This window comes from Lethenteron reissneri, chromosome 28 (genome assembly GCF_015708825.2).
Source record: "Lethenteron reissneri isolate LAM-NWPU_2019-01 chromosome 28, ASM1570882v1, whole genome shotgun sequence".
NCBI lineage: Eukaryota > Metazoa > Chordata > Hyperoartia > Petromyzontiformes > Petromyzontidae > Lethenteron > Lethenteron reissneri.
In genome coordinates this window covers 11004638-11027416 of record NC_083806.1, presented here as the reverse complement: position 1 = coordinate 11027416, position 22779 = coordinate 11004638, and the positions used below count along the sequence as shown (strand labels likewise).

The following is a 22779-nucleotide window of genomic DNA, read 5'->3' as shown; positions in this document are numbered from 1 at the left end:
TGCAAATGTGATTTTTTAAAAATGCACACTACAGAACTGCATAACCGTTAGGCTTTTATTATATAATAATCTGTCTGGATGAGAAGTCTCCTCATGACGCACATTTGTTTGTGGGCTTCAGGCCAACTTCTGCACGCGATGAACCCCATCGCTGCACTTGCCATAAAAGCAAGCGGCAATATGGCTTTCTTAACCCGCAACATCAACAATACCACAATTGCACAAAACTACATATATTCCTTCTTTTACAGAAATTGTAATTACAGCATTGGTGCAGTTTTTTTTTCAATTACGTACCTCGAAGATTTGTGGTGAGTGTTTTGCTTTTTGGTGGCAAGTACCACTGCATTAGAAGTTGTTTCATTATTTTGTACGGTATATTTGGTTTGACCTGCCTATGATCAAATCGCCCGGAATACGGCAGATCTCCAAAACTTATCAGGGTTGACCATGGATACGACTGCCAAGTATATGTATAGAAGGTGTTATAGGCGGCAGGACTACATTATGGGCGACAGAGGGAAGTGCAGCAGAACACATTGCTGTACTGTACTTCTATGCTCCCCGTTGGTCTGCTCACCACGATCCCCGTACGACAGGAGGGCCAGAGCCCAGAAGTGGATTTATGAAAGGGATGTAGCTGTACTGTACATGAGATCACGTGACACAATCGGCCTTCTTGCAGCTGTGATGTTTTTCCCCACTGATTCCACTGACGGAGAGGAGTCGAAACTGAGAAATTCTGTTTTTCAGTGATGTCATTTATCGTGCTGCCGGAGCTACGCAGAGAAAGGAGGGGGGGTTTAGGAGCGGGTGGTGAGCGGCGGCGGTTTGAGGAAGACGTTCTCATGTGGTGGCCGATTGTTGCAACTCGGTAGGGGCAGCAGCGTTAAAACCCTGCAGCCGCATGGCTGCGATCGCCGCGGGTGTCACACGAACCCGCGTAACACCAAGACGTCTCGGCATCAACCGCTGGAGACGCGCGAAGACAGAACACAGGGAGGAGGACGGGGGGGTCCCATTTAATTCCTTGCACCAGAGCCCATGCCGACCACTCGTCACCCCAGATTGCACGTGGGTCTCCCCTGTCGCGCTTCTGCTCGGCGTTTGGTGACGGCCCCGAGGAGGGACGGTGCGGAGGCGTGGATCCGCGGCCGTGAGGAGGTAGCGCTACGTTGGCGGCTGTCCGCAAGGTATGGGAAGCGATGTCACCGAGTTGAGCGCCGTCTGCACGGATGTGAGGCAGTAGCCCTCCTCCCCCATCAGGTATCTGTCCAGGGTCACAGCCACGTGCACGCACCGGTCATGCACATACAACAACCGCCATTCGCCTCCTAAGTGGCGGTGGCGTCACCACGCCTAGGTGGACTTTGGAGGCCTTCGCGTGCGGTGTGGTAGGCTCTGCTGGCGGGAGGTCACGGGACAACAGACCCAGATGTTATGGTTTGACCGACCAAGTTGGTTGGCAGATGCCCCACCTGTGCGCCCCACTATGCCAAAAATACAAAGACAAAAATCCTCCGTGTAGCCTGAAAAGACTGTTGGGCCAAGTGCTGTTAGCGAGCACCTATGAAGGCCGGAACAGTACACGAGGGGGTGGGTGGCCAGCACCACGCCCGGCCGTCTTTGTCTCCCCAGTGGCGATGTTTACACAACCGCACCAGGACCGGTTCAGATAATCGTCACCGGTGTCGGCCGTGAGCGGGAATCGAACTGGCCGCCACATTCGTAGCACAGCGCGTTAACCGCTACATATACGTGCACATAAACATGCACAAACCAGGCATGCGCCACACATATTAGAAAGCCTTGTAGTGGCAAGACGTAACTTGATGCACTACAATTGGAAGCAAAGTTTTTTTTTTCCATTTTAAAAATATTCCACAATTGTAGCCGATTAGTGGAGGCGTGATTTCTGCGGTAATAACATATCGTTGGGCGGGCCCGCTTCAAAGTGCCTGGACGGCCTGGTACGTGCACCCGGGCAGTGTGAAATGAAGTCGTGGGACGGTTTCTGGCCTGTGAGCCGCAGTAGGCTCTCCCCGCCCTTGCCGTATCGCAGTGAGACGTTTACCCTTCGTGGATGAACTCTTCGAGAGCGGCGCACTCGGAGATGAGCTGGGGCAGCTGACTCCGCAGCACCACGAACGCGAGGATGGGCAGCAGATCGTCCGCCCCACTACGCGTGCACACACACACACACGCACACACGCACGCACGGGAACACACCACACCAGAGTTGTCCTTCCGCCGCACCTCCAATTATCACGGTTGGCTACGTAGGATGCAAAAGACGCTGTCTTTCCGACAGACCTGTTCTTCACCTGAGGACGGCTGCTTGGGTTGTGGCCGAAACGTCGTGAGAATTGTATTTTATTATGTTTTATTTTATTTTTTCCCTTCTACGTGACTTTACCGAAAGAACCAAGAAGATGCAAAAGAAGTTTAACATCATACATATGTGCCTATAAATGGTAACAATACACATTCTAATGCTCTGGCTTTAAATATAAAATTACCAACAATGTTTATCGTCGTGCGACGGTCTTGAATTTCAAACAAATCATATCACACACGTTGCATATATATATAAAATCACTAAAGAAAAAAAAAAAACCTACCTCCATACTTTACATACACCGCAGTAAATACCAGAGGTGTGGACTCGAGTCATGTGACTTGGACTCGAGTCAGACTCGAGTCATGAATTTGATGACTTCAGACTCGACTTGGACTTGCATAACAATGACTTTGTCCCACCTCTGAGGTGTGGACTCGAGTCATGTGACTTGGACTCGAGTCAGACTCGAGTCATGAATTTGATGACTTCAGACTCGACTTGGACTTGCATAACAATGACTTTGTCCCACCTCTGAGGTGTGGACTCGAGTCATGTGACTTGGACTCGAGTCAGACTCGAGTCATGAATTTGATGACTTCAGACTCGACTTGGACTTGCATAACAATGACTTTGTCCCACCTCTGAGGTGTGGACTCGAGTCATGTGACTTGGACTCGAGTCAGACTCGAGTCATGAATTTGATGACTTCAGACTCGACTTGGACTTGCATAACAATGACTTTGTCCCACCTCTGGTAAATACACACCCACAGGGCGGTACTGGAGATGATAATGGCACCGTGTGTGTGTGGTGGGTGAGCGCTACGCTCCTCTTACATGGCGGGTGGACTCAAGGCAGCTTCTTGGTGCTCGTAGAAGCTCTCCACGCACTCGCACACTTGTCTCGTGGTCCGCACTGCAGCACAACATGCCACAGACACGCCACAAACACGCCACAAACACGCCACAAACACGCATGTGCGTTCAACTTGTTTACCGCCCGTACGTGGCCAGCCGAGCTACTTGGATGTGCGGGGGGGAAGGACAACAAACCAAACACAAAAAGGAGTTTTCAAGAAATGGGTTTTCAATCTAGATTCTAAAGACCGTCCACAAAGATCTCCCAAAAGAGCCTTGATAGGCAGCGGTACTCAGCCCAAGGATTGTGCCCCCACAAAAGCCTTTTGGAGGAGGAAGGGGGGGGGGGGTGCAGGATGCAGCATGCACACTGTGCAGGAGAACATCTGGGGGTACGTTCGTCCCACATCGCGGCGACAAAACACACCGATACACGACACGAAACATGCCGAACTCCATTTAATAGAGACGTGGGCATGCGACCTGCGTACCGTAGTAACCTGGGGGGGGGGGGGGTGGGGGGTACGCAGGCGTTGAGAAGGAGGGTGTGGGGGGCCAAGTAATCTTCATTAGGGGGGCCGCCGCACCAAGCAAGTGTGAAAGCCACTGCTTTGCCAAACACGCGCGCACGCACACGTCTTACCGATGCAGTCGAGTTTGCGCTGCGGGCAGCAGTGCTGGGCGAGGTTCCTCAGCTCCTCCACCGCGGCGCCGTACGGGAAATCAACTCGCCCGTCGCCCTCCGAGGAGGAGACGTCGGCTGCAGCGTCGCCGGGGGGGCCGGCCGGGCGGCTGCAGCCCGGCACGAGCCGCAGCTCGGGGGGCACCCCGAGGTCGCCGGGCGTCGCGAGGGCGTACGCCGCCATCCACGTCGCCAGCGCCCGCTCCTCCGCGCCGTGAACCATCCTGAGCGGAGGGGGGAGAAATGTGGAGGGGGGTCACCCAACCCCGCCAGCGGCTCGTGCTTTTATTTTAGTGCGGCTCGACACGACAAAGCGGCAGTCACGTCTCATCAGTCGGGCTCTAGTCTGGGGTGGGTTACCGTCGTCATCATCAACGTTCCACCATTACTGGTCCACTCGCAGCCCTCATCGACTTAAAATCGTCGCAAATTTCACGACGATAATTGACACTTGCTTGGCGTTTCATTGCCCGCAGCTGCGGGAAGCGTGCACCCCGGGGTAAGGAGAACCACCGGTGTACAGAAACCGTGAGACGATGCCCATCACGCATACGGCTCCACACATTGCTATTCCGGAGGAGCGGCAGGTCAGTCGGTCGTAGCCAGAACAACGCGTTGGGGTCTTGAGCCTGGACTTGGGCAGGAAGCGGACAGAGACCTGAACAGGGCGAGGAGGGGAGGCCACAGGGGCTTGAAGAAGGCCTCCTCCAGACTCGCCAGGCACTGATCTCGCCCCGCAGGAGACTCCAGCTGCTCGAACGCCAGGACGCACAGCTCCAGCAGAGAGTCTGCAGCACACACAGTACACACACAGTACACACACAGCTCCAGCAGAGAGTCTGCAGCACACACAGTACACACACAGTACACACACAGCTCCAGCAGAGAGTCTGCAGCACACACAGTACACACACAGTACACACACAGCTCCAGCAGAGAGTCTGCAGCACACACAGTACACACACAGTACACACACAGCTCCAGCAGAGAGTCTGCAGCACACACAGTACACATACAGTACACACACAGCTCCAGCAGAGAGTCTGCAGCACACACAGTACACACAGCACAGTACACGCAGCGCACAGACAGCTCCAGCAGAGAGTCTGCAGCACACACAGTACACACGCAGCACACACACAGTACACAGCTCCAGCAGAGTCTGCAGCACACAGTACACACAGCACAGTACACACGCAGTACACACACAGTACACACTGCACACACGCAGCACACACACAGCACACACGCAGTACACGCAGTACACACAGTACACACGCAGTACACACACAGAACACAGCTCCAGCAGAGAGTTTGCAGCACACAGTACACACACAGTACACACGCAGTACACGCAGCACACACACAGCTCCAACAGAGAGTCTGCAGTACACACACAGTACACAGCTCCAGCAGAGAGTCTGCAGCACACACAGTACACACGCAGTACACAGCTCCAGCAGAGAGTCTGGAGCACACACAGCGCACAGTGCACGCAGTACACACGCAGTACACACAGTACACAGCTCCAGCAGAGAGTCTGCAGTACACACAGCAGACACAGCACACACAGCACACAGTGCACGCAGTACACACGCAGTACACACAGTACACAGCTCCAGCAGAGAATCTGCAGCACACGCAGCACATAGACAAAAGGCAGTACACAAAGAGCAGACACTCATGCAGGTGCTTAATTACCATCTAGACAAAGGCCCTCTTGCGCGTGTTAGGACGACCATGAATTCTACTCCACGCAGATGTAGATGATTATAACCATTCACCCACGCAGGTGGTACGTGATAAATGATGATGACGATGTTTATGAAGGATTCTCATCCGTGCAGGTGTAAACGATGATTACGAAGGCTATCAAATGCACGCTGAGCTACGTAACGGATGGTGACGATGATGACGCGGGCTATAGTCACCCATGCAGGTGTGCACATCGTTGACGATGATCTTCAGGTGCTCTCGCAGTGCTTGCTCCTCCATGAAGCGCAGGGCGGCATTCCCCCTCCCCTCCTCGTCCTCGTCGTCATCGCTGCCCCGAAGCAGCTCACCCTCACGCCCGGTCAGCTCCACGCCCAGCTCCTCGAAGGAGCCGTCTCTGGGCACTCCTCGGGCGTCTGGCGGCAGACGGGACGCGCCGGCCACTCAATGTACACACCAGCCCTTGAGAGCCTCATCTAAAGCACGTTCCACTGCCCGAGGGGGGGATTTCTAAACGTTAAGAATACAAGTGGACTGGTGGCTGGAAAGACGAGAGAAACACGTTTTTTTGTTTTTACAAAAATACCAAACCACATTTCTAATCACATCGCCCCCACGTCAATCCACTGCCGGATGAAGGCACCCCCCACATCGTGTTTTGCCATACTTCACCAAACTGATCAGTGTGGGTTGGGCGAAAGGGGGTGATGTATCTGACCCTTGTCTATTTCTGCAATCACAGTCGCAAAGAGCCGTAGAAACGTGGAATGTTCAAGCCACGAACGGAAAAGAGGCCGCGCAATGCTAAATTGAGCAGAGAGACTTTGATTGTAAAAGCTGGTGGGGTTCAGCATGGGCACTCTGGGCAGACAACGCCTCTCCTCGCGATTATCCGCTGCGAGCTAGTGACGCGCACGCACATATGCACGTACGTACTCACGCACCCACGCACGTACGTACGCACGCACGCACGTACATACGCACCTTCCACGCGGGTGTCTGGGGACGCTCCCCAGTCTGCCTTGACGCTCGGTCTCTCTTCCCCAGACTCTGGTGCCAACTTCTGCACCACGACGGCCCGCTTGGTTCTCTCCGTTATCCCACAATCCGCGCCGTGCGAAGCCACGTCTGGGCCGAGGGGAGAGCGAACACTGGGCGCAGGTGCTGCTGGTGCTGCTGCTGCTTCTGCTGCTGCTGTTGCTGGTGGTGCTGCTGCTGGTGCTGCTGTTGCTGGTGCTGGTGCTGGCTCCGGGGTGCCGCTGCCACCACTGTCACTGCCACCGTCGCCGTCGTCCCCGAGTTGCCCCTGGGTGGCTTTGCTCACAAGGGGGTGCAGCTTCTTGTAGACTCTCAGCTGCTGCTCCTGCAGCAGCTGAGTCAGGGGGTGCTCCCCGCAGCTGCGGGCGATGAAACGCCAAGCAAGTGTCAATTATCGTCGTGAAATTTGTGACGATTTTAAGTCGATGAGGGCTGCGAGTGGACCGGGTAAAATGGTGGAACGCTGATGATGACGACGGTAACCCACCCCAGACTAGAGCCCGACTGACGAGACGAAATTGACGGGACAAAATGATCGAGTCCGAATGAAGACGCAGACTGCGATAAATTAGTAACGTCGTTAGAGACCGCGAGTGAACTGAGGAAGCCCAAATACGGTAGTGTGCCAAATGTGTTAATGAAAGGATTTACAATAGAACCCCTCTTAATGACCACCGCTGTTAATGACTAATCACTTAACGACGAGCCCAACGTGTTCGCTTACCAACCTTTCCCCCGTTAACGACGGGCTGCTGTCGGAACAGTAAATATTAATGCATCGATTAATCATGTTCCTTTTAAGATTATGCGTTTATAATGTTTGTTTGCATTCTGACCACAAGTATTGTGGTTAATGCAGACATGAATCCTCGTAAATAGGTTTCAGTTTTGTTGCCAGAAAAAAGGGGAAAAATCTATTCTTATATTTTGGTACTGGCAAAGAAGGGCCCATGATGTAGATGCTCACCCCGAGCTCTCATTACTCTGATAGTGGCATTGTCTTTGAGCTGTACGCCTTTTGGCGTCCTCTGGTCTAACACCGTTTGAGACGAGGCTCAAAAGAAAGCTGTCTCTGGTGTGGACCAATCAGTTTCAAGGACAATGGATATATTATCAGTGTTTTTTGTTTGCATTCTGACCACAAATATTGTGGTTAATGCACACATGATTCCTTGTAAAAAGGTTTCAATTTTGTTGCCAGAAAAAAGGGGAAAACCCTATTCTTATGTGTTTATAATGTTATTAGTATTATCATGGGACCTCCTTATTGTTATTTTTACGTAATGTCCATTGTTTATAAATAATGTAAAGTACGTTCTTTGGGTGAAAAGGTAACTTTTGATGAAACGAATTAAGCCAATAACGTGCATCTCCTATACTCACATAACGACAAAATCACTTAACCGGTCTCATGAAATCAATTACCGTCCTTAAGTGGAGGGGGTATACTGTACAGAGTTCACCGATATGCTGAGCTTATGATATGGGAACGGGAGGGGATATCGTGCACCCAAAGTCTACATTGAATCACCAAGAGTGGACACAATGCTTGACTGCTTCAGTCGACCAGACTAAGAGAGTGATGACATGAATTCAACCGATGAGATTTGGGACTGAAATTCCAAATGCACACGCATGAATGCGTGCGCACACACACAGCTCTTAAGACAAGCTCTGCTGTAAAACAAAGAGCCAATAAGTCTAAAAAAGCCCCTTAAGGGTACAAAATTCACTCGTCTCAAAGTCAATAAGAGGGTTTATTGCGGCGCTTTATTTTCAACGCCGTGTATATACTGCGGAGAGACGGTTCAAACGCCGAAATAACGACCCATATCGTCCTCAACAACACGGTCATTATAGCCCAACACTGCCCGCTATTCATCGCCTTCACCACCACCTCAGGGAAACTGCAACATTCCCATCAATTGGCATGGTCTGCCGAGCCCAATATAGGTGCCGGTTAAGAGCTTTGACGATCCGACCACACGGGGGAAAGTTTGTTGGCAACAGGAGCAAGTGTCAGTTCCTCGTCGGCCTTACAGGCAGACTCTACTGGGTGAGTCGCGTCTAATACGTAGCATAGAGACGCAGCTAACACTGCTTTGCACGCCATTTAAGTCTTCATCTTCGAGAGAGGAAACTATATTTTGTATTATATTTAAATTTTAAGGGAATTGTCCTCCCCCTCCCCCCTCCCCGCCCCACCAAAATAAAAAAAACACGGGATGGACGGACTGGCTTTTGCTATCGGAATGTGAAATTTCCAACGCTGACTCTGGGTTGCGAGTGGTGATGAGTGCACTGCCGTCCCCCACTCCCTCGTGCTCGGTTGAGCAGGGGGACGCCGCGAGCCACGTCGCTCTGGAGTTGTAAGAGAGGCACAGCAAGGGGACCGAGCGGCACCTGAGCAGCGTGGAGATGAGAGCCGAGACCAGCGCGGAGTCGTCGGGGCGCTCCCGGAGCCGAGCCTTCCACTGCCTCGGCCACTCCTGGCATCCCGCACGCGCCCACAAAGACACAGACACACGCGCACAAAGAGCATAAACACGGGCACATGCATGCAGACACATACACGCATAAGTACAGAGTATAAGCACACATACAAACACACGTACAGGGCGCAGACACGCGCACACTGAAACACAAAACAACACATACGCGCACACTGAAGTGAGCAACACAGGCATCAACAATATAATACACAAACACAAAACATCATATACGCACACACACTGAAGTAAGCAACACAGGCATCAACAAAATATAATACACAAACACGAGATTACTTGAAAGCAGCGGTACACGCCAACACACACACACGACACCAGAAATCACAGGATGTACAAACGCGTGAACGAAACACGGTTAAGGCCACCAAAACGGTGGCCGGCTCCCCGTGTGAACAACTCCAAGAGCCCTCGTTCACTTTGGCTCCACCAGGAGAGTGGAGGAGCCGTGCGAGCGGTGGAGCGGAGAGAGACTCACGTTGTCCTGCTCGTACTCCAGCACGCGGGCCAACACGCTGCGTCGCTCCGGCTCCGTGGCCGACAGTGCGGCATTCTGGGAGAGGCGCCTGCCACCCACGGGGGAAGGAGACATCAGCGACACGTTTGCTTTGCGCGTTCGTTTGGCGTTTGTGTGAACGTCGCCCGAGAATGTGAAGAGATCGGTGTGGATGTGTGCGTGTGTGTCCACGTTTCAGGACTGTATTGAGGGCGGAGCGGTGGCGCAGTGGTAAGCGCACCGCACTACGAGCTTGGTGACCAGAGTTCAATTCCTGGCCACAGCTAACATCAGCGGTGATGTTGAATCCAGTCCTGGGCCTACTCTAGACAGCCGTGAGCTTCTGCTGGCTGTACTGATGAGTCCTAATAATTACGGAGCCGGGCTACAGTTGCCGCTTTGTCTAACTGCTGCCCGTCGGTTGGTCACATTGTCTCAATTTTCTTGATGCTGACTTCAGACAAGATGACCAAAATGCAGTTCTTCAGGAACTGGTGGCTTTTGCATTATGCACGAGGCTGAGAGCATTTGTGCATACAGTGCACGTTGTAGTGTACTGTCGAAACCGTTTGTTTCCGGGCTTGTGCTAACGCTGATGTGATGAATTTCCTCATCATTTACAGATTTAAACTGCCTTCCGGAAGGTTTTATGGAGATTGTTAAAAGTTTTTTTTGGGGGGGGGCAGACGTTGACAATTTGTTTAGGGGAGCTTTGGGGAGACCCAACAGATTTACCACACAAGGAGGCAGCGAATTCCCAGGGGCCCATTGCCGGTGAGCTCACCTGTCAGCCTCCTCCCTCAGCCTCTGTCTTCGCTCCACCATCTTCCGCTGCAGCTGAGAGATGGTTCTAGTCAAGGCACGACTGTAGGTACCGGCCACAGTGTTTGCGCAGAACAGGAGGGAGGGCAGACAGATTCCATGGAGAAAGGCGACCGAGTTGGGAATCGAACCTCGGACCCTCCTTGCTACGAGACACAAGTGTTAACCACTGCGTTGCCAAACTGCCGCCGCCCAACCCCAACGCCGAGTGGTGTTCGAGAGCAGAGGCGCGACCGTGGGCCACGGAGATTAAGAGCCAGGGGGTCGGATACGGCAGTCTCCTGCGCCTTGGCAATGAGAAGATTCTCCATCATTCGCCGCTCCAAGCTCAGGTTCTGTATGGGTCACACGCAACAACCCTGAGCTCGTACATATTTTCATTCATTTCCCGCCAATTGCATCGCGGGGGCAGTGAGTGCACGGTGGGGAGTAGGTTGAGATGAGATGAGAGAGGTAAGCGGGGGGGGGGGGGGGGGGGTGAGTCGATGGAGAATGCTGAAGATGGTGCGATCTTGAAATTGATTCGGGATTAGATTGGGAACCAGTGGACGGAAATGGTCAGCCATGGGCAGAGGAAGCGAGCCTTGACGAGGCGCGTGTATAACTCACGAGCGCAGTCTTGGCGGACGCGTGCCGTGGGTTGAGTCGAGACATGCGTGCGCGGTATGCCGCCATCAGCTTCATGTTCTGCACACGTGCCTCCTCTACCGGGCCCAACTTCCTGCCACCGCAAACAATTCAACGTTGAGGGTTGAGTCCCTGACAACAGCCATCTTGTCATCACCAAAACAAGCGCAATTATTGCCAGGCAGCTGCATAACAATCGAATAGCGTGGCCCCCGAATCGTGTAACATTTATGCGTACCGCAGGCAAACGTGTAAGATAACCGGAACGAACAGGACAGAAGAAACGGTGACGACAAATACAAGCAAGACGGCACGAACGAGAGAAGTTGCCGCGACACCACTCGCCGTCGGCTCAGGTCACCGATCCATAGCGGAGGTGCAAGAACCACTCTGCCATTGCTCTTCCAAAAAAAATCATTACCCTGCCTAAGTTAAAATAAAGATGAGCTACGACTACGGATACTGTGCTCAACAGCAGTGACAGAAAAAGAAATCACCTCTTGAAGGAGACCGATGCTTCCTGCTGCTGTTTCTGGAAGAGTGTCGGGGAGGGGAAGGCACGGAGGATGTTCGTCCGAGGCTTGGGCAGCGGCCGGTCGCCCTCAACTGTGGACTCCGGGCCTGGCTGTGCCGCCGTCTTCACGCCGGGAGGGCAGCCACCGTCCACGTCTGCGCCGCGTTCTCCTGCACCGCCAGCCACATGCACGTCTCTGCACCCATCTGTCCAGCAGCGCCCGAGGTTACTACCAGGCACCGCCAGCCACGTGCACGTCTCTGCACCCATCTGTCCAGCACCGCCGGAGGTTACTACCAGGCACCGCCAGCCACGTGCACGTCTCTGCACCCATCTGTCCAGCACCACCCGAGGTTACTACCAGGCACCGCCAGCCACCGCCAGCCACGTGCACGTCTCTGCACCCATCTGTCCAGCACCGCCCGAGGTTACTACCAGGCACCGCCGGCGCACGTGCACGCGCGCACACACACACTGCGCGTCATTTGAAGCATTTTAATCGGGGCTTGATTAGGAATGTAATAATGCCATATCATGTCACGTGGTCCGTGAGCAGACGCTAGCGGAACCCTGAAATACGACATATACAATTGAAACTGTTCATTAATATGCACAATTAGGTGCATGTATCGTGTGTGCTAGCAATGTTTTTTTTTTATTTTAATCCATAAATCGTTCGATTATTAGATGCCTAAGTATGATGATAGATTGAGAGTGAGCACAGAGAAGCAGGGACCTCCTGTATTCAATGATGAGTACTCGGTGCTCGCTTACATCTTCCACGGAGGCGAGAGATAACGTGATCGGTTGACGTAATGCACAACGGGAAAATCACCGAATTCCGAATCAAATCACGATCCTTAACCGCGACGAAATGGTCAACCGACTCCGGTTGGGGGAAGCGGGGTGCAGGGGTGTTGCGGTGAACCTTTGCAAGAACCTTCATTACGACCGATGGCAAGTAAAAAAACCCCAACTAAGAATTAATACACATAGATCAATACATGGCCCAAGTAATTTTTGTATGTCTATAGGCAATGTCTACAGTGTATGTCTACAGTGTATGTCTACAGTATATGTCTACAGTATATGTCTACAGTATATGTCTATAGTATATGATGTGGGTAATTGTTGGTCATTGCCGTCCAGTGGATCGCAGGGCCCATTGAGATCCACCAAAAGGTTGCCCGCGGCGCTTGGCGAAGTGTCCACCGCTGCCTTACCGGCACAGTGGTCCCGCTGCGCCGGCAGACTTGTGCCTGTCGCCCGCGCACGCTCCACGCTGTGCTCCACCAGCCTCAGCAGCTTGTCCTCCAGGGCAGAGAGGCCTGTGGGGTAGAGAGAACACCACTCTGCACTCTGCACAGGACACAGCGGTGGCAGCGATACGCCACCCGTCGTCATCGTCATCATCATAATCATCATCCATGATAATTAATCTGCCGGATGAAGGCATCTCCAAGCTGTTAAGTTTATTTTGTTGAACCGGGTGAAAACTCAAGAGACCAGGATAAGTCTCATGTGCGAGTGACTTGGGTCACAAATATTACTCTGCAAAACAAGTCAATAAATCAGCCAATGAAGCAAATAGAATCAGAATAAAAACAACTGTGTCATATCAGAAGTAAAAAAATATTGCTCATATATACCAGTCAAACAATTAATTACTTGTAGCATGAGTAGACTCGGGCAGATTATGTTTATACTGATCATATTAATATCATTAATTAAGTTACAGAAACATTAAATAGAACGTGTGACTATTCTACTAATATGTAAACAAACAAGGATATACGTATGCTGCAAGTCGCATCTCTCATGATCCCGTGATATAACAATCCATAGAGCCACCTGCACACGAGTTGATTGTATTGCTCCATCTCCAAAGTACTCTTGCTGTTCTGACCTAACGAGCCTTGACTCGGTAAACCCAGCTTTGACCTGGTGTGGGGTACTATAGCAAATAATATCCTTACGTAAAATGCCTCTGTGTAAACGAAAACTGCACTATCACTGTGCTATGCAAATTTGTCTCGGTTCCTATGGCAAGGGTCAGTCTTGCCAAAAGACAGGATGATATTGGAGGACCTAGAAAAAAACCCACACATTCGATCAGATATCACTCAAAGGTCTGCACAGAAGCCAACTTGCTATACTGCAATCTCCTGGCCACCGTGCAATGCCATCATTGTGGCTGTATTCGCCCCCACGTCTTACCAGCAGTGGCCCCATTGGCTGCCGGTCTCTCTTGAGCGACGGCGAGCAGCGCCTGGCTAACGTGGGCGATGCTGGAGAGGTAGGCGCGGTACGCGTCCTGCAGACACCCACACGTGCTCGTCAGCTCCGGATACAAACCTTGTGGGGGCTTCAACATCGCCAACTCACACACAACTCGAGACACTTCTAGATTTGAAGCTTTCGTGACTGCAAGAATTCATACTCTTAGGTTTTTTCGGTAAAGTCACGTAGGTCAAAAAAAAATTATAATAAAAGCTTCAAATCTAGAATGAATACCCTCTACGGGGAGGAATTTCACCTATCTGTTAGAGTTTTTAACAATTTTTTTATGTGTTCATAGTGCGGTCTACAAACACCATACAACATGGGGTGGGGAACCTTTTCATTAACGAGGGCCGAACAGGAATTTCAAATAGCGTTAGAAGTCCCACGTTAACTCACACCTCGGCGTCATCCAATAATAACGCAAATTGTACGGGAGCGTCTGCCACCGCATGAGGTCTTTGCAGTGTTGGAATTGACTGAGTGTGCTAAAAACATAAACACGGTGTTGCCAGGTTGAACACATTCCTGCGGAGGGAGCTGGTAGGAACGTTGGGTTGCTCGGTCAATGGTCAGGGTCAACGGCGGCGTGGTGTATTCCGCAAATATGCCCGACTGTGAGGGCGGGCACAAGCCGGCGTGAGTAGGTTAAACGTTGAGTTTTATAAGGGCACCACGGGGGACCAGCCCCTCCCCACCCAGCCCCACCCCTCCCACCCCCCACCCAGCCCCACCCTCCCCACCCAGCCCCTCCCCACCCTCCCCTCCCCAGCCAGCCCCTCCCTCCCCACCCAGCCCCTCCCTGTACGACAGACGGACGGACACAATAATCCCCTGTGGGCTGGTGTAACCAGGAGGTTCCTACCAGTATAAATGATTCCCCTCTAGTACCCAATCAGTGCAGCTGAGATGCAGGCCTCATGTGGCTGGGGGCAGTATGAAATGAGGTTGTGGTCATGGGATCGTGGGTTTCCCAACCCTGCCCTCCAAAACGTAAACACGCATAAGCCTCAAATGCTGGCACAGTGTTCACAGACTGTGACCATCAGCATTCCTTGAATTGTGTCAACAAATACTGTAACAAGCTTGAAAATAGGTTATGTCCCTCTTGGTACAGATCTTTTTGGTGAAATAGTTTAAAGAAGAGTGCAATCCCCATGTATATATGTGCAGAGCTCGCATCTAGACGGACCGCTCGGCAAGCCCACACTCTGAACATAACCTCACGCGACCTTCCACGGCCACCGGCAGATGGGCTCAGCAGAGGTCGCATCTAGACGGACCGCTAGGCAAGCCCACACTCTGAACATAACCTCACTCGACCTTCTACGGCCACCGGCAGATGGGCTCAGCAGAGGTCGCAAACGGGTTTTGATTCCTTACCCGTACCCGGCCTCACCAGGGTCGCAAATGGGTACCCGTTCCCTACCCGTACCCTACCCGAAATGAGTGACAAACGGTTACTCACCAGTGACTCATGGCCTACCCTTACCCGTACCCGGCCGCACCAGGGTCGCAAACGGGTGCCCGTGCCCGTACCCGGCCGGGTACGGGTAGCCGGGTATCGGGTAGGGTACGGGTATCGGGTACCCGGTTGCGACCTCTGGGGCTCAGTGACCCAGGAATGGCCCAGAATTGTCTGATATGTCTCCCAATGTTCCACGAGCTCAGAGGCACTTTGGGGTACCATCTCGCGAACCGAGTTCGCTCACCGCCCAGCGGTCGTGGAAATCCCTTCATCCAAGCACCCCTTCACGTCAACACATTTCGCTTGACATCCATTACAAGCACTACACATGTTTACAATTACAAGCACTACAAATGTTTACAATTACAAGCACTGCACAACTCTGGCTGTCGCCTGATGATGCTGGTTGTTGTAATTACAGGCAAAACGTCACTGTACTCAAATTGTAAACGTTGTTGTGGGTTTACTCTCCAACACACCGGTGTGCTGTACTAGTCATGAATTGGCAAGTTTTGTTTCCGTGACAAACCTTACTAATTGGCTGTGTCGGGTGTTTGCGGGTTTAACGATACATTTATATTCATGCGATCTTACCCAGAAAACCTCTTATGGACTACACACGTCACAACTAATGCACCTACCACAATTAATCTCCATATAATACACAACGGTTGCATGAGGACAAAGATACATCAACTAGCTTTTGGTGAATTATAAGAAGGGTTGAAGGCCTAAGTGTGAATTCTGTACATCAGAGTCAATGGAGTAGTCAAGACAACTCTACAAACCATCCTCCCTCGGATTCTTCTGGGCCCTTACAGAGAAGAGACTACGAAAAATCTGAGCCTCTGGCACTACGAATGCCCCCACAGATTTGTGTTAACTGATAGCCCACATTTTTCGACCACAGGAATTTCTTGAGTGTCAGTTCATGAAATACAGTAGTTAAGGGATGTCATTGAAATCGTTTTTGTGTGTGTAGGGTTAAGGCGTTAGGGTTTAGGGTTACACGTTTTTGCGTGTTGTTTAAAACTTAAGATTTCGAGGTTAATATTGGGAGCTAGAGGTTAGGGTTTCGTTTTGCAGCTTTATGGGTAAGGGGTTAGGGTTGTACTGGTTAGCGTTTTAGAGTTAGGAGTTAGTGGTTAGAGATATGGGGTTGTGGTTTAATGGTAGGGTTTTGGGATAAGGGGTTAGGGTGTTGGATTATAAGTCAGTCTTTAGGGGTTAGGCGTTGGGTTTTGTGGGCTCAGGATCAAGATGTAATTAATAATTAGGAATAGGGGTCAATGGTTAGGGGTCAGGAACAAGATTTTAAGGTTAAGCATAATGATTTCATGTTAGGGGTAGTCCTGTACCTAACGTACATATCTGCCCTCACATCTAAAACATGGGGACAGTAGACTAAGTCTATGCAGAATGACAAATCTGTAATAAATTAGAGAGTTGAATGCACGGTGATTTCCTATACGAGATAAATGCCCAACATAACATTGTACTACACAACGTTGGGTGTGTTTTTATGTTAACATTAGCGCACCTAAAAATATCTGTAATGACAATCGAAAATCGTTAACAAAACAATCGTACAAAATTCGATGATTTTATACTACAGTACTATATGATTACATTTTTGGGTTTTCATATAACGCAGGGTCATGCAGATGTCTTGTGACCCCCCCTCCCCCCCAATTAATTGACCCCTAACAATTTTGTTCCTTTGCATATGCATTCCTGTTTTTAAAAAAAATAAGTTTGATCAAATGAAGTGGGGGTCACAAGACATCTGGACCGCCATGTACAATGCGCACAACGATTGTATACTCTGACACACACCTCTCCATACTGTTGTTCTACGTTTGACACATCAATACCCCAAAGATAAACACCTTTTCCTATATACCCCCCGCACCCCCCATCCCCTACATACACATCATATATATCTCAACATTAGTTGTTTAATACCACACATGACCTACGGTATAATATACGTGGGGAAAATGTATTTCCCTTGCTGGGGATCGAATAGGAAGGAGGACTCTTTAAGATGCATTGGGGGGCTGGCTCCACTCTAACAGCAGGGCGCGGGACATGTCCTGTCACTCACGTGGACAGGGCCGCCCTGTAGTGTCACACAGCGGCTGGGAGCACGAACAATTAATTGATTGAACATACACCCCGGGTTGGCAGGTCCAAAGCGATTCCCCCCTCTAGCAAGACCGGATGAAGGTTCTTTGTAGACCCTGGGCACTTGTGTTTCGTGGGCCTTCAGTGATAAGTCTCTACAGCTGACGCTGCTGCTGCTACCCCGTGTCACTACTACCACCGCTGTCATTTGCTTGACTGTGCGAATTTGAAGGTGTCATTTGCTCATTTTGCAATGGAAAAAAATTCTCGAAAATTTCAACTCCGGTGGTTAATTTCTCTCACCTTATTACAAAAAAAACGACTGACATGACACTGCATCTTTGTATATAAACTGTGCCTATCCTTGCTATGTAAATATATTCATTCAAGAAGATATTTTGGTTACATTATTTATCATACAAACAAAATAACATGGTTACATTTGTTTTTGTAGGCCCTAGGCACACTGACGACTGTGGCCTTTTGGATAATACGGCCCTGTGGGTGAGTGGGTGGTTGGGTGAATGAGTGGGTGGCTGGGTGAGTGGGTGGATGAGTGGGTGAATGGGTGGTTGGGTGAATGAGTGGGTGGCTGGGTGAATGGGTGGTTGGGTGAATGGGTGGTTGGGTGAATGAGTGGGTGGCTGGGTGAATGGGTGGTTGGGTGAATGGGTGGTTGGGTGAATGGGTGGTTGGGTGAATGAGTGAGTGGGTGGCTGGGTGAGTGGGTGAATGAGTGGGTGGGTGGCTGGGTGAGTGGGTGGCTGGGTGAGTAGGTGGTGGGTGAGTGGTGGGAATGGGTGGCTGGGTGAGTGGGTGGCTGGGTGAGTGGGTGAATGAGTGGGTGGGTGAGTGGTGGGGGCTGGGTGAGTAGGTGGCTGGGGGAGTGGGTGAATGGGTGAGTGGGTAGCTGGGTGAGTGGGTGGCTAGGTGAGTGGGTGGCTGGGTGAGTAGGTGGCTGGGTGAGTGGGTGAATGGGTGGCTGGGTGAGTGGGTGGCTAGGTGAGTGGGTGGCTGGGTGAGTGGGTGGCTGGGTGAGTAGGTGGATGAGTGGGTGAATGGGTGGTTGGGTGAATGAGTGGGTGGCTGGGTGAATGGGTGGTTGGGTGAATGGGTGGTTGGGTGAATGAGTGGGTGGCTGGGTGAATGGGTGGTTGGGTGAATGGGTGGTTGGGTGAATGGGTGGTTGGGTGAATGAGTGAGTGGGTGGCTGGGTGAGTGGGTGAATGAGTGGGTGGGTGGCTGGGTGAGTGGGTGGCTGGGTGAGTAGGTGGCTGGGTGAGTGGGTGAATGGGTGGCTGGGTGAGTGGGTGGCTGGGTGAGTGGGTGAATGAGTGGGTGGGTGAGTGGGTGGCTGGGTGAGTAGGTGGCTGGGGGAGTGGGTGAATGGGTGAGTGGGTAGCTGGGTGAGTGGGTGGCTAGGTGAGTGGGTGGCTGGGTGAGTAGGTGGCTGGGTGAGTGGGTGAATGGGTGGCTGGGTGAGTGGGTGGCTAGGTGAGTGGGTGGCTGGGTGAGTGGGTGGCTGGGTGAGTAGGTGGCTGGGTGAGTGGGTGAATGGGTGGCTGGGTGAGTGGGTGGCTAGGTGAGTGGGTGGCTGGGTGAGTAGGTGAGTGAGTAGGCGCTAGGCACACAGTGCCTACTCATCCATCCACATCCAGTACTATACAAGATGGCCCAAAAGTCAGGACACGTAAGGCGATTATATTATTTGAACAAATCACATCGGGGTTATTTCATGCATTATAACAACATGTTCGGACTGAATTCCATTTACATTAACGCATGCTTGAATTATCTTCTGAAATTAATGTAGGAGTTTGTTTTTAAATATCACAGCTTCCTTCTTTGGCAATCATAACCGCGAATTGAATTCGTTCGTCTTTAGTCAAATTGTCTTTCCATTTTTAAATGTCATCTGAAAAGGAAGGCTGAACAATGTTTCGATATGAACAACGATAACAGATTAAACATTAACTTAAAGAATAAACGACGCAATTTAGTTTTAATGCCGGTGTTAAAATAAACCAAGATAACCACGCGTCCCGACTTGTTCCAGCACTCCGTTATCTCCATCCCTTACAATCGGAACATTCTATTTAAGAGTGCAGGAGAAATCCGATGAGCAATAAAGCTCTTTTCCACAGGTGTTTCGTATGGAGCGGGTAGTGATGCTCCCACCATCCCCTTCAAGTTCATGTATTAGGTGTAGCCCTGTGAGCCATTCGGCTCTTGCATCGGGTGCAACCGCAACAAACAAAAAACAAAAACATGAACAAAAAACATCTTAAAGTGAATATGTGACTTAAGTGCAACCAAGAAAATCCAAGAAAAGACAGCAAAATATTGCAGAAAAAAACCGTGTACACCAACGCTGTGTGCAAAAATCCCAGTGGGATGCAAGTCAAACAACAACAACAACATCCACAAGACAACTTAGATTAAAGTCCATCAGTCTAACTCTGTACTACAACAAACAAACATGGCTAAACCAATACACTTTTCGAAATCACCAAAATAAAGCCATGAAAGCAATGAACAAGCAATCATAGGAACTGACGGAATTTTCACAATAAATGGCATAAACACCCCAAGGGTCTTGTCAACCCCCTATCCCACCGTGATCAATACGAATCGACCCCCCCGACCCCCATCCCCTGGAGAGCCCCGTGGCGTCCCCTCTCACCAGGGCCCTCCCCTCTCACCAGGGCCCTCCCCTCGGCGTCGAGCTGCACGGCCGCCTTCACCATCCTCATGGCGCCCTGCAGGGGGCACCCCTCCCGCTCAGACATCGCGGGCAGGGGACCGGCTCACACACTACACACCACACAGACACACACACAGACACACTACTCACACACAGACACACACACACTACACACACACAGACAGACACACACAGACACACACTACACACACACAGACAACACACACACAGACACACACAGACACACACACAGACACACTACTCACACACAGACACACACACACTACACACACACAGACAGACACACAGACACACACTACACACACACAGACACAGACACACACACAGACACACACAGACACACACACAGACACACTACTCACACACAGACACACACACACTACACACACACAGACAGACACACAGACACACACTACACACAGAAACACACAGACACACACACAGACAGACACCACCTACACACAGACACAGACACACCACACACACACACACAGACACACACAACACACTACACAGACACACACAGACACACACAGACACACAGACACCACCTACACACAGACAACACACACACAGACACACACAGACCACACACACTACACAACACACACACAGACACTACACACACACAGACAGAGACACACACACAGACACCACACTACACACACACACTACACACACGCAGACACACACACACCTCCCACACACACACACACAGACACACACCAACACCACCTACACCACAAACACACACAGACCACACACACACACAGACACACACCCTACACAGACACCACCTACACACACACACCACCTACACACACACAGACACTACACACACACCAACACCAGTTACACACTATACACCACACACACTACACACACCACACACCACCCACACACACCACCCCCACACACCACCACACACACACCACCCCACACACACCACCCACACACACACCACCCACACACACCACCCACACACACCCCACACAAACCACCCCCACAAACACCACCCCCACACACTACACACAACACACAGACACACAACACACACAGACCCCCACACACACCACCCACACACACCTCCCACACACACACACACAGACCCCCCCCCCCCACACACACACCACCCACACACACCCCACACACACCACCACACACACACCACCCCCACACACACCTCCCACACACACTACACACAACACACACACACACCACCCACACAGACCCCCACACACACCACCCACACACACACCTCCCACACACACACACACAGACCCCCCCCCCACACACACACCACCCACACACACCCCCACAGACCCCCACACACCACCCACACACACACACCACCCACACACCCACACACACCCCCACAGACCCCCACACACCACCCCAGGCCCCGAGGCCGCTCCGTCCGTCGGGAAGGCGACGGGGCGGACGAGGAGACGGCGTCGAGGTGTGGGGGGTAGTCGGGGTCGGGGTCCTGGGGTAGAGGGGGGCTCGGGGAGAGCCTGGGACCCCGGGGGTGACGAGGGGGAGAGGGGGGAGCCAGGGACCCCGGGGTAGAGAGAGAGAGAGAGGCAGAGACTCCGATGCGAAGCTGCAGCGGTAACGAGGGGGTCGCCCTGGCAGGGGCAGTGGTGAGAAGCAGAGAGACTCCTCCTCCTCTCCCTCCTCCTCTCCATCACTCCTCCTACTCCTGTCCACTCCTCCTCCTACTCTGTCTCCTCCTCTCCCTCCTCCTCTCCATCACTCCTCCTACTCCTGTCCACTCCTACTCTGTCTCCTCCTCTCCCTCCTCCTCTTCATCACTCCTGCTACTATCCACTCTTCTTCCTCTGCCTCCTCCTCACTCCTCCTCCTACTCTGTCTCCACTCCTACTGTCTCCTCCTCCTCTTCATCACTCCTCCTACTCTCTCCACTCCTCATCATCACGTCTCCTCCTGTCCACTCCTCCTCTTCATCACTCCTCTTCCTCCTCTTCATCACGTCTCCTCCTTTTCCTCACTCCTCCTACTCTCTACTCATCATCATGTCTCCTCTCTCCACTCCTCCTCTCCATCACTCCTCCTCCTACTCTCTCCACTCTTCCTCCTCACTCCTCTTCCTCTTCATCACTCCTCCTCCTCTGCCTCCTCCTCTCCATCACTCCTCCTACTACTACTCTGTCTCCTCCTCCTATCCACTCCTCCTCCTACTCTCTCCACTCCTCTTCCTCACGTCTCAACCTCTTTGCTCATCAGACCCCCACCTCTTCACCTTCACCCTCCCACACCCTCCCACACCGGATCTGTGCGCAAGTCGTCTACACGAGCCTCTCTCCCGCTTCACATCCTCTCTTCCTCAAATCGTCTCCTCCTCTTCCTCCTCCTCCTGCTGCTGCTTCTCTTTCATTATCATCACTTCCCCCCGTCGCCTCCTCGTCGCCAATTGAGCAACGTAGCCTCCTACTCCTTCCACGTGCCCAATGATTTTTTGTTTATTGGTGTTTTTATTACTAATATTGTACTTTCGATTTAAAGCTTTCGTGACTGCAGGGATTCATCTTGTTGGTTCTTTCGGTAAAGTCACGTAGAAG

The 22779-nt window shown here is 51.7% G+C and overlaps 1 protein-coding gene across 2 annotated transcripts; it reads right to left on the bottom strand.

The window, feature by feature from the left end:
* Positions 1 to 41: 41 nt before the first annotated feature.
* Positions 42 to 21905, bottom strand: VPS9D1 (VPS9 domain containing 1). Of its 2 annotated transcripts, XM_061562112.1 has the most exons (17): positions 21589 to 21905; positions 20175 to 20286; positions 13815 to 13911; positions 12821 to 12925; positions 11581 to 11803; positions 11066 to 11177; positions 10729 to 10791; positions 10419 to 10471; positions 9617 to 9704; positions 9035 to 9120; positions 6578 to 6990; positions 5812 to 6009; positions 4539 to 4668; positions 3842 to 4104; positions 3178 to 3256; positions 2075 to 2179; positions 42 to 1270 (listed from the first exon to the last, which is right to left on the bottom strand). In XM_061562112.1, the coding sequence occupies exons 2-17, from the start codon at positions 20259 to 20261 to the stop codon at positions 1171 to 1173; spliced, it is 2202 nt and encodes a 733-aa protein (XP_061418096.1). In that variant the 5' UTR covers positions 20262 to 20286; positions 21589 to 21905; the 3' UTR covers positions 42 to 1170. The 2 variants fall into 2 exon arrangements, with proteins under 2 accessions (XP_061418096.1, XP_061418097.1); XM_061562113.1 differs by lacking the exon at positions 21589 to 21905 and having other exon boundaries at positions 11581 to 11767; positions 20175 to 21129.
* Between the last annotated feature and the right edge of the window lie 874 nt (positions 21906 to 22779).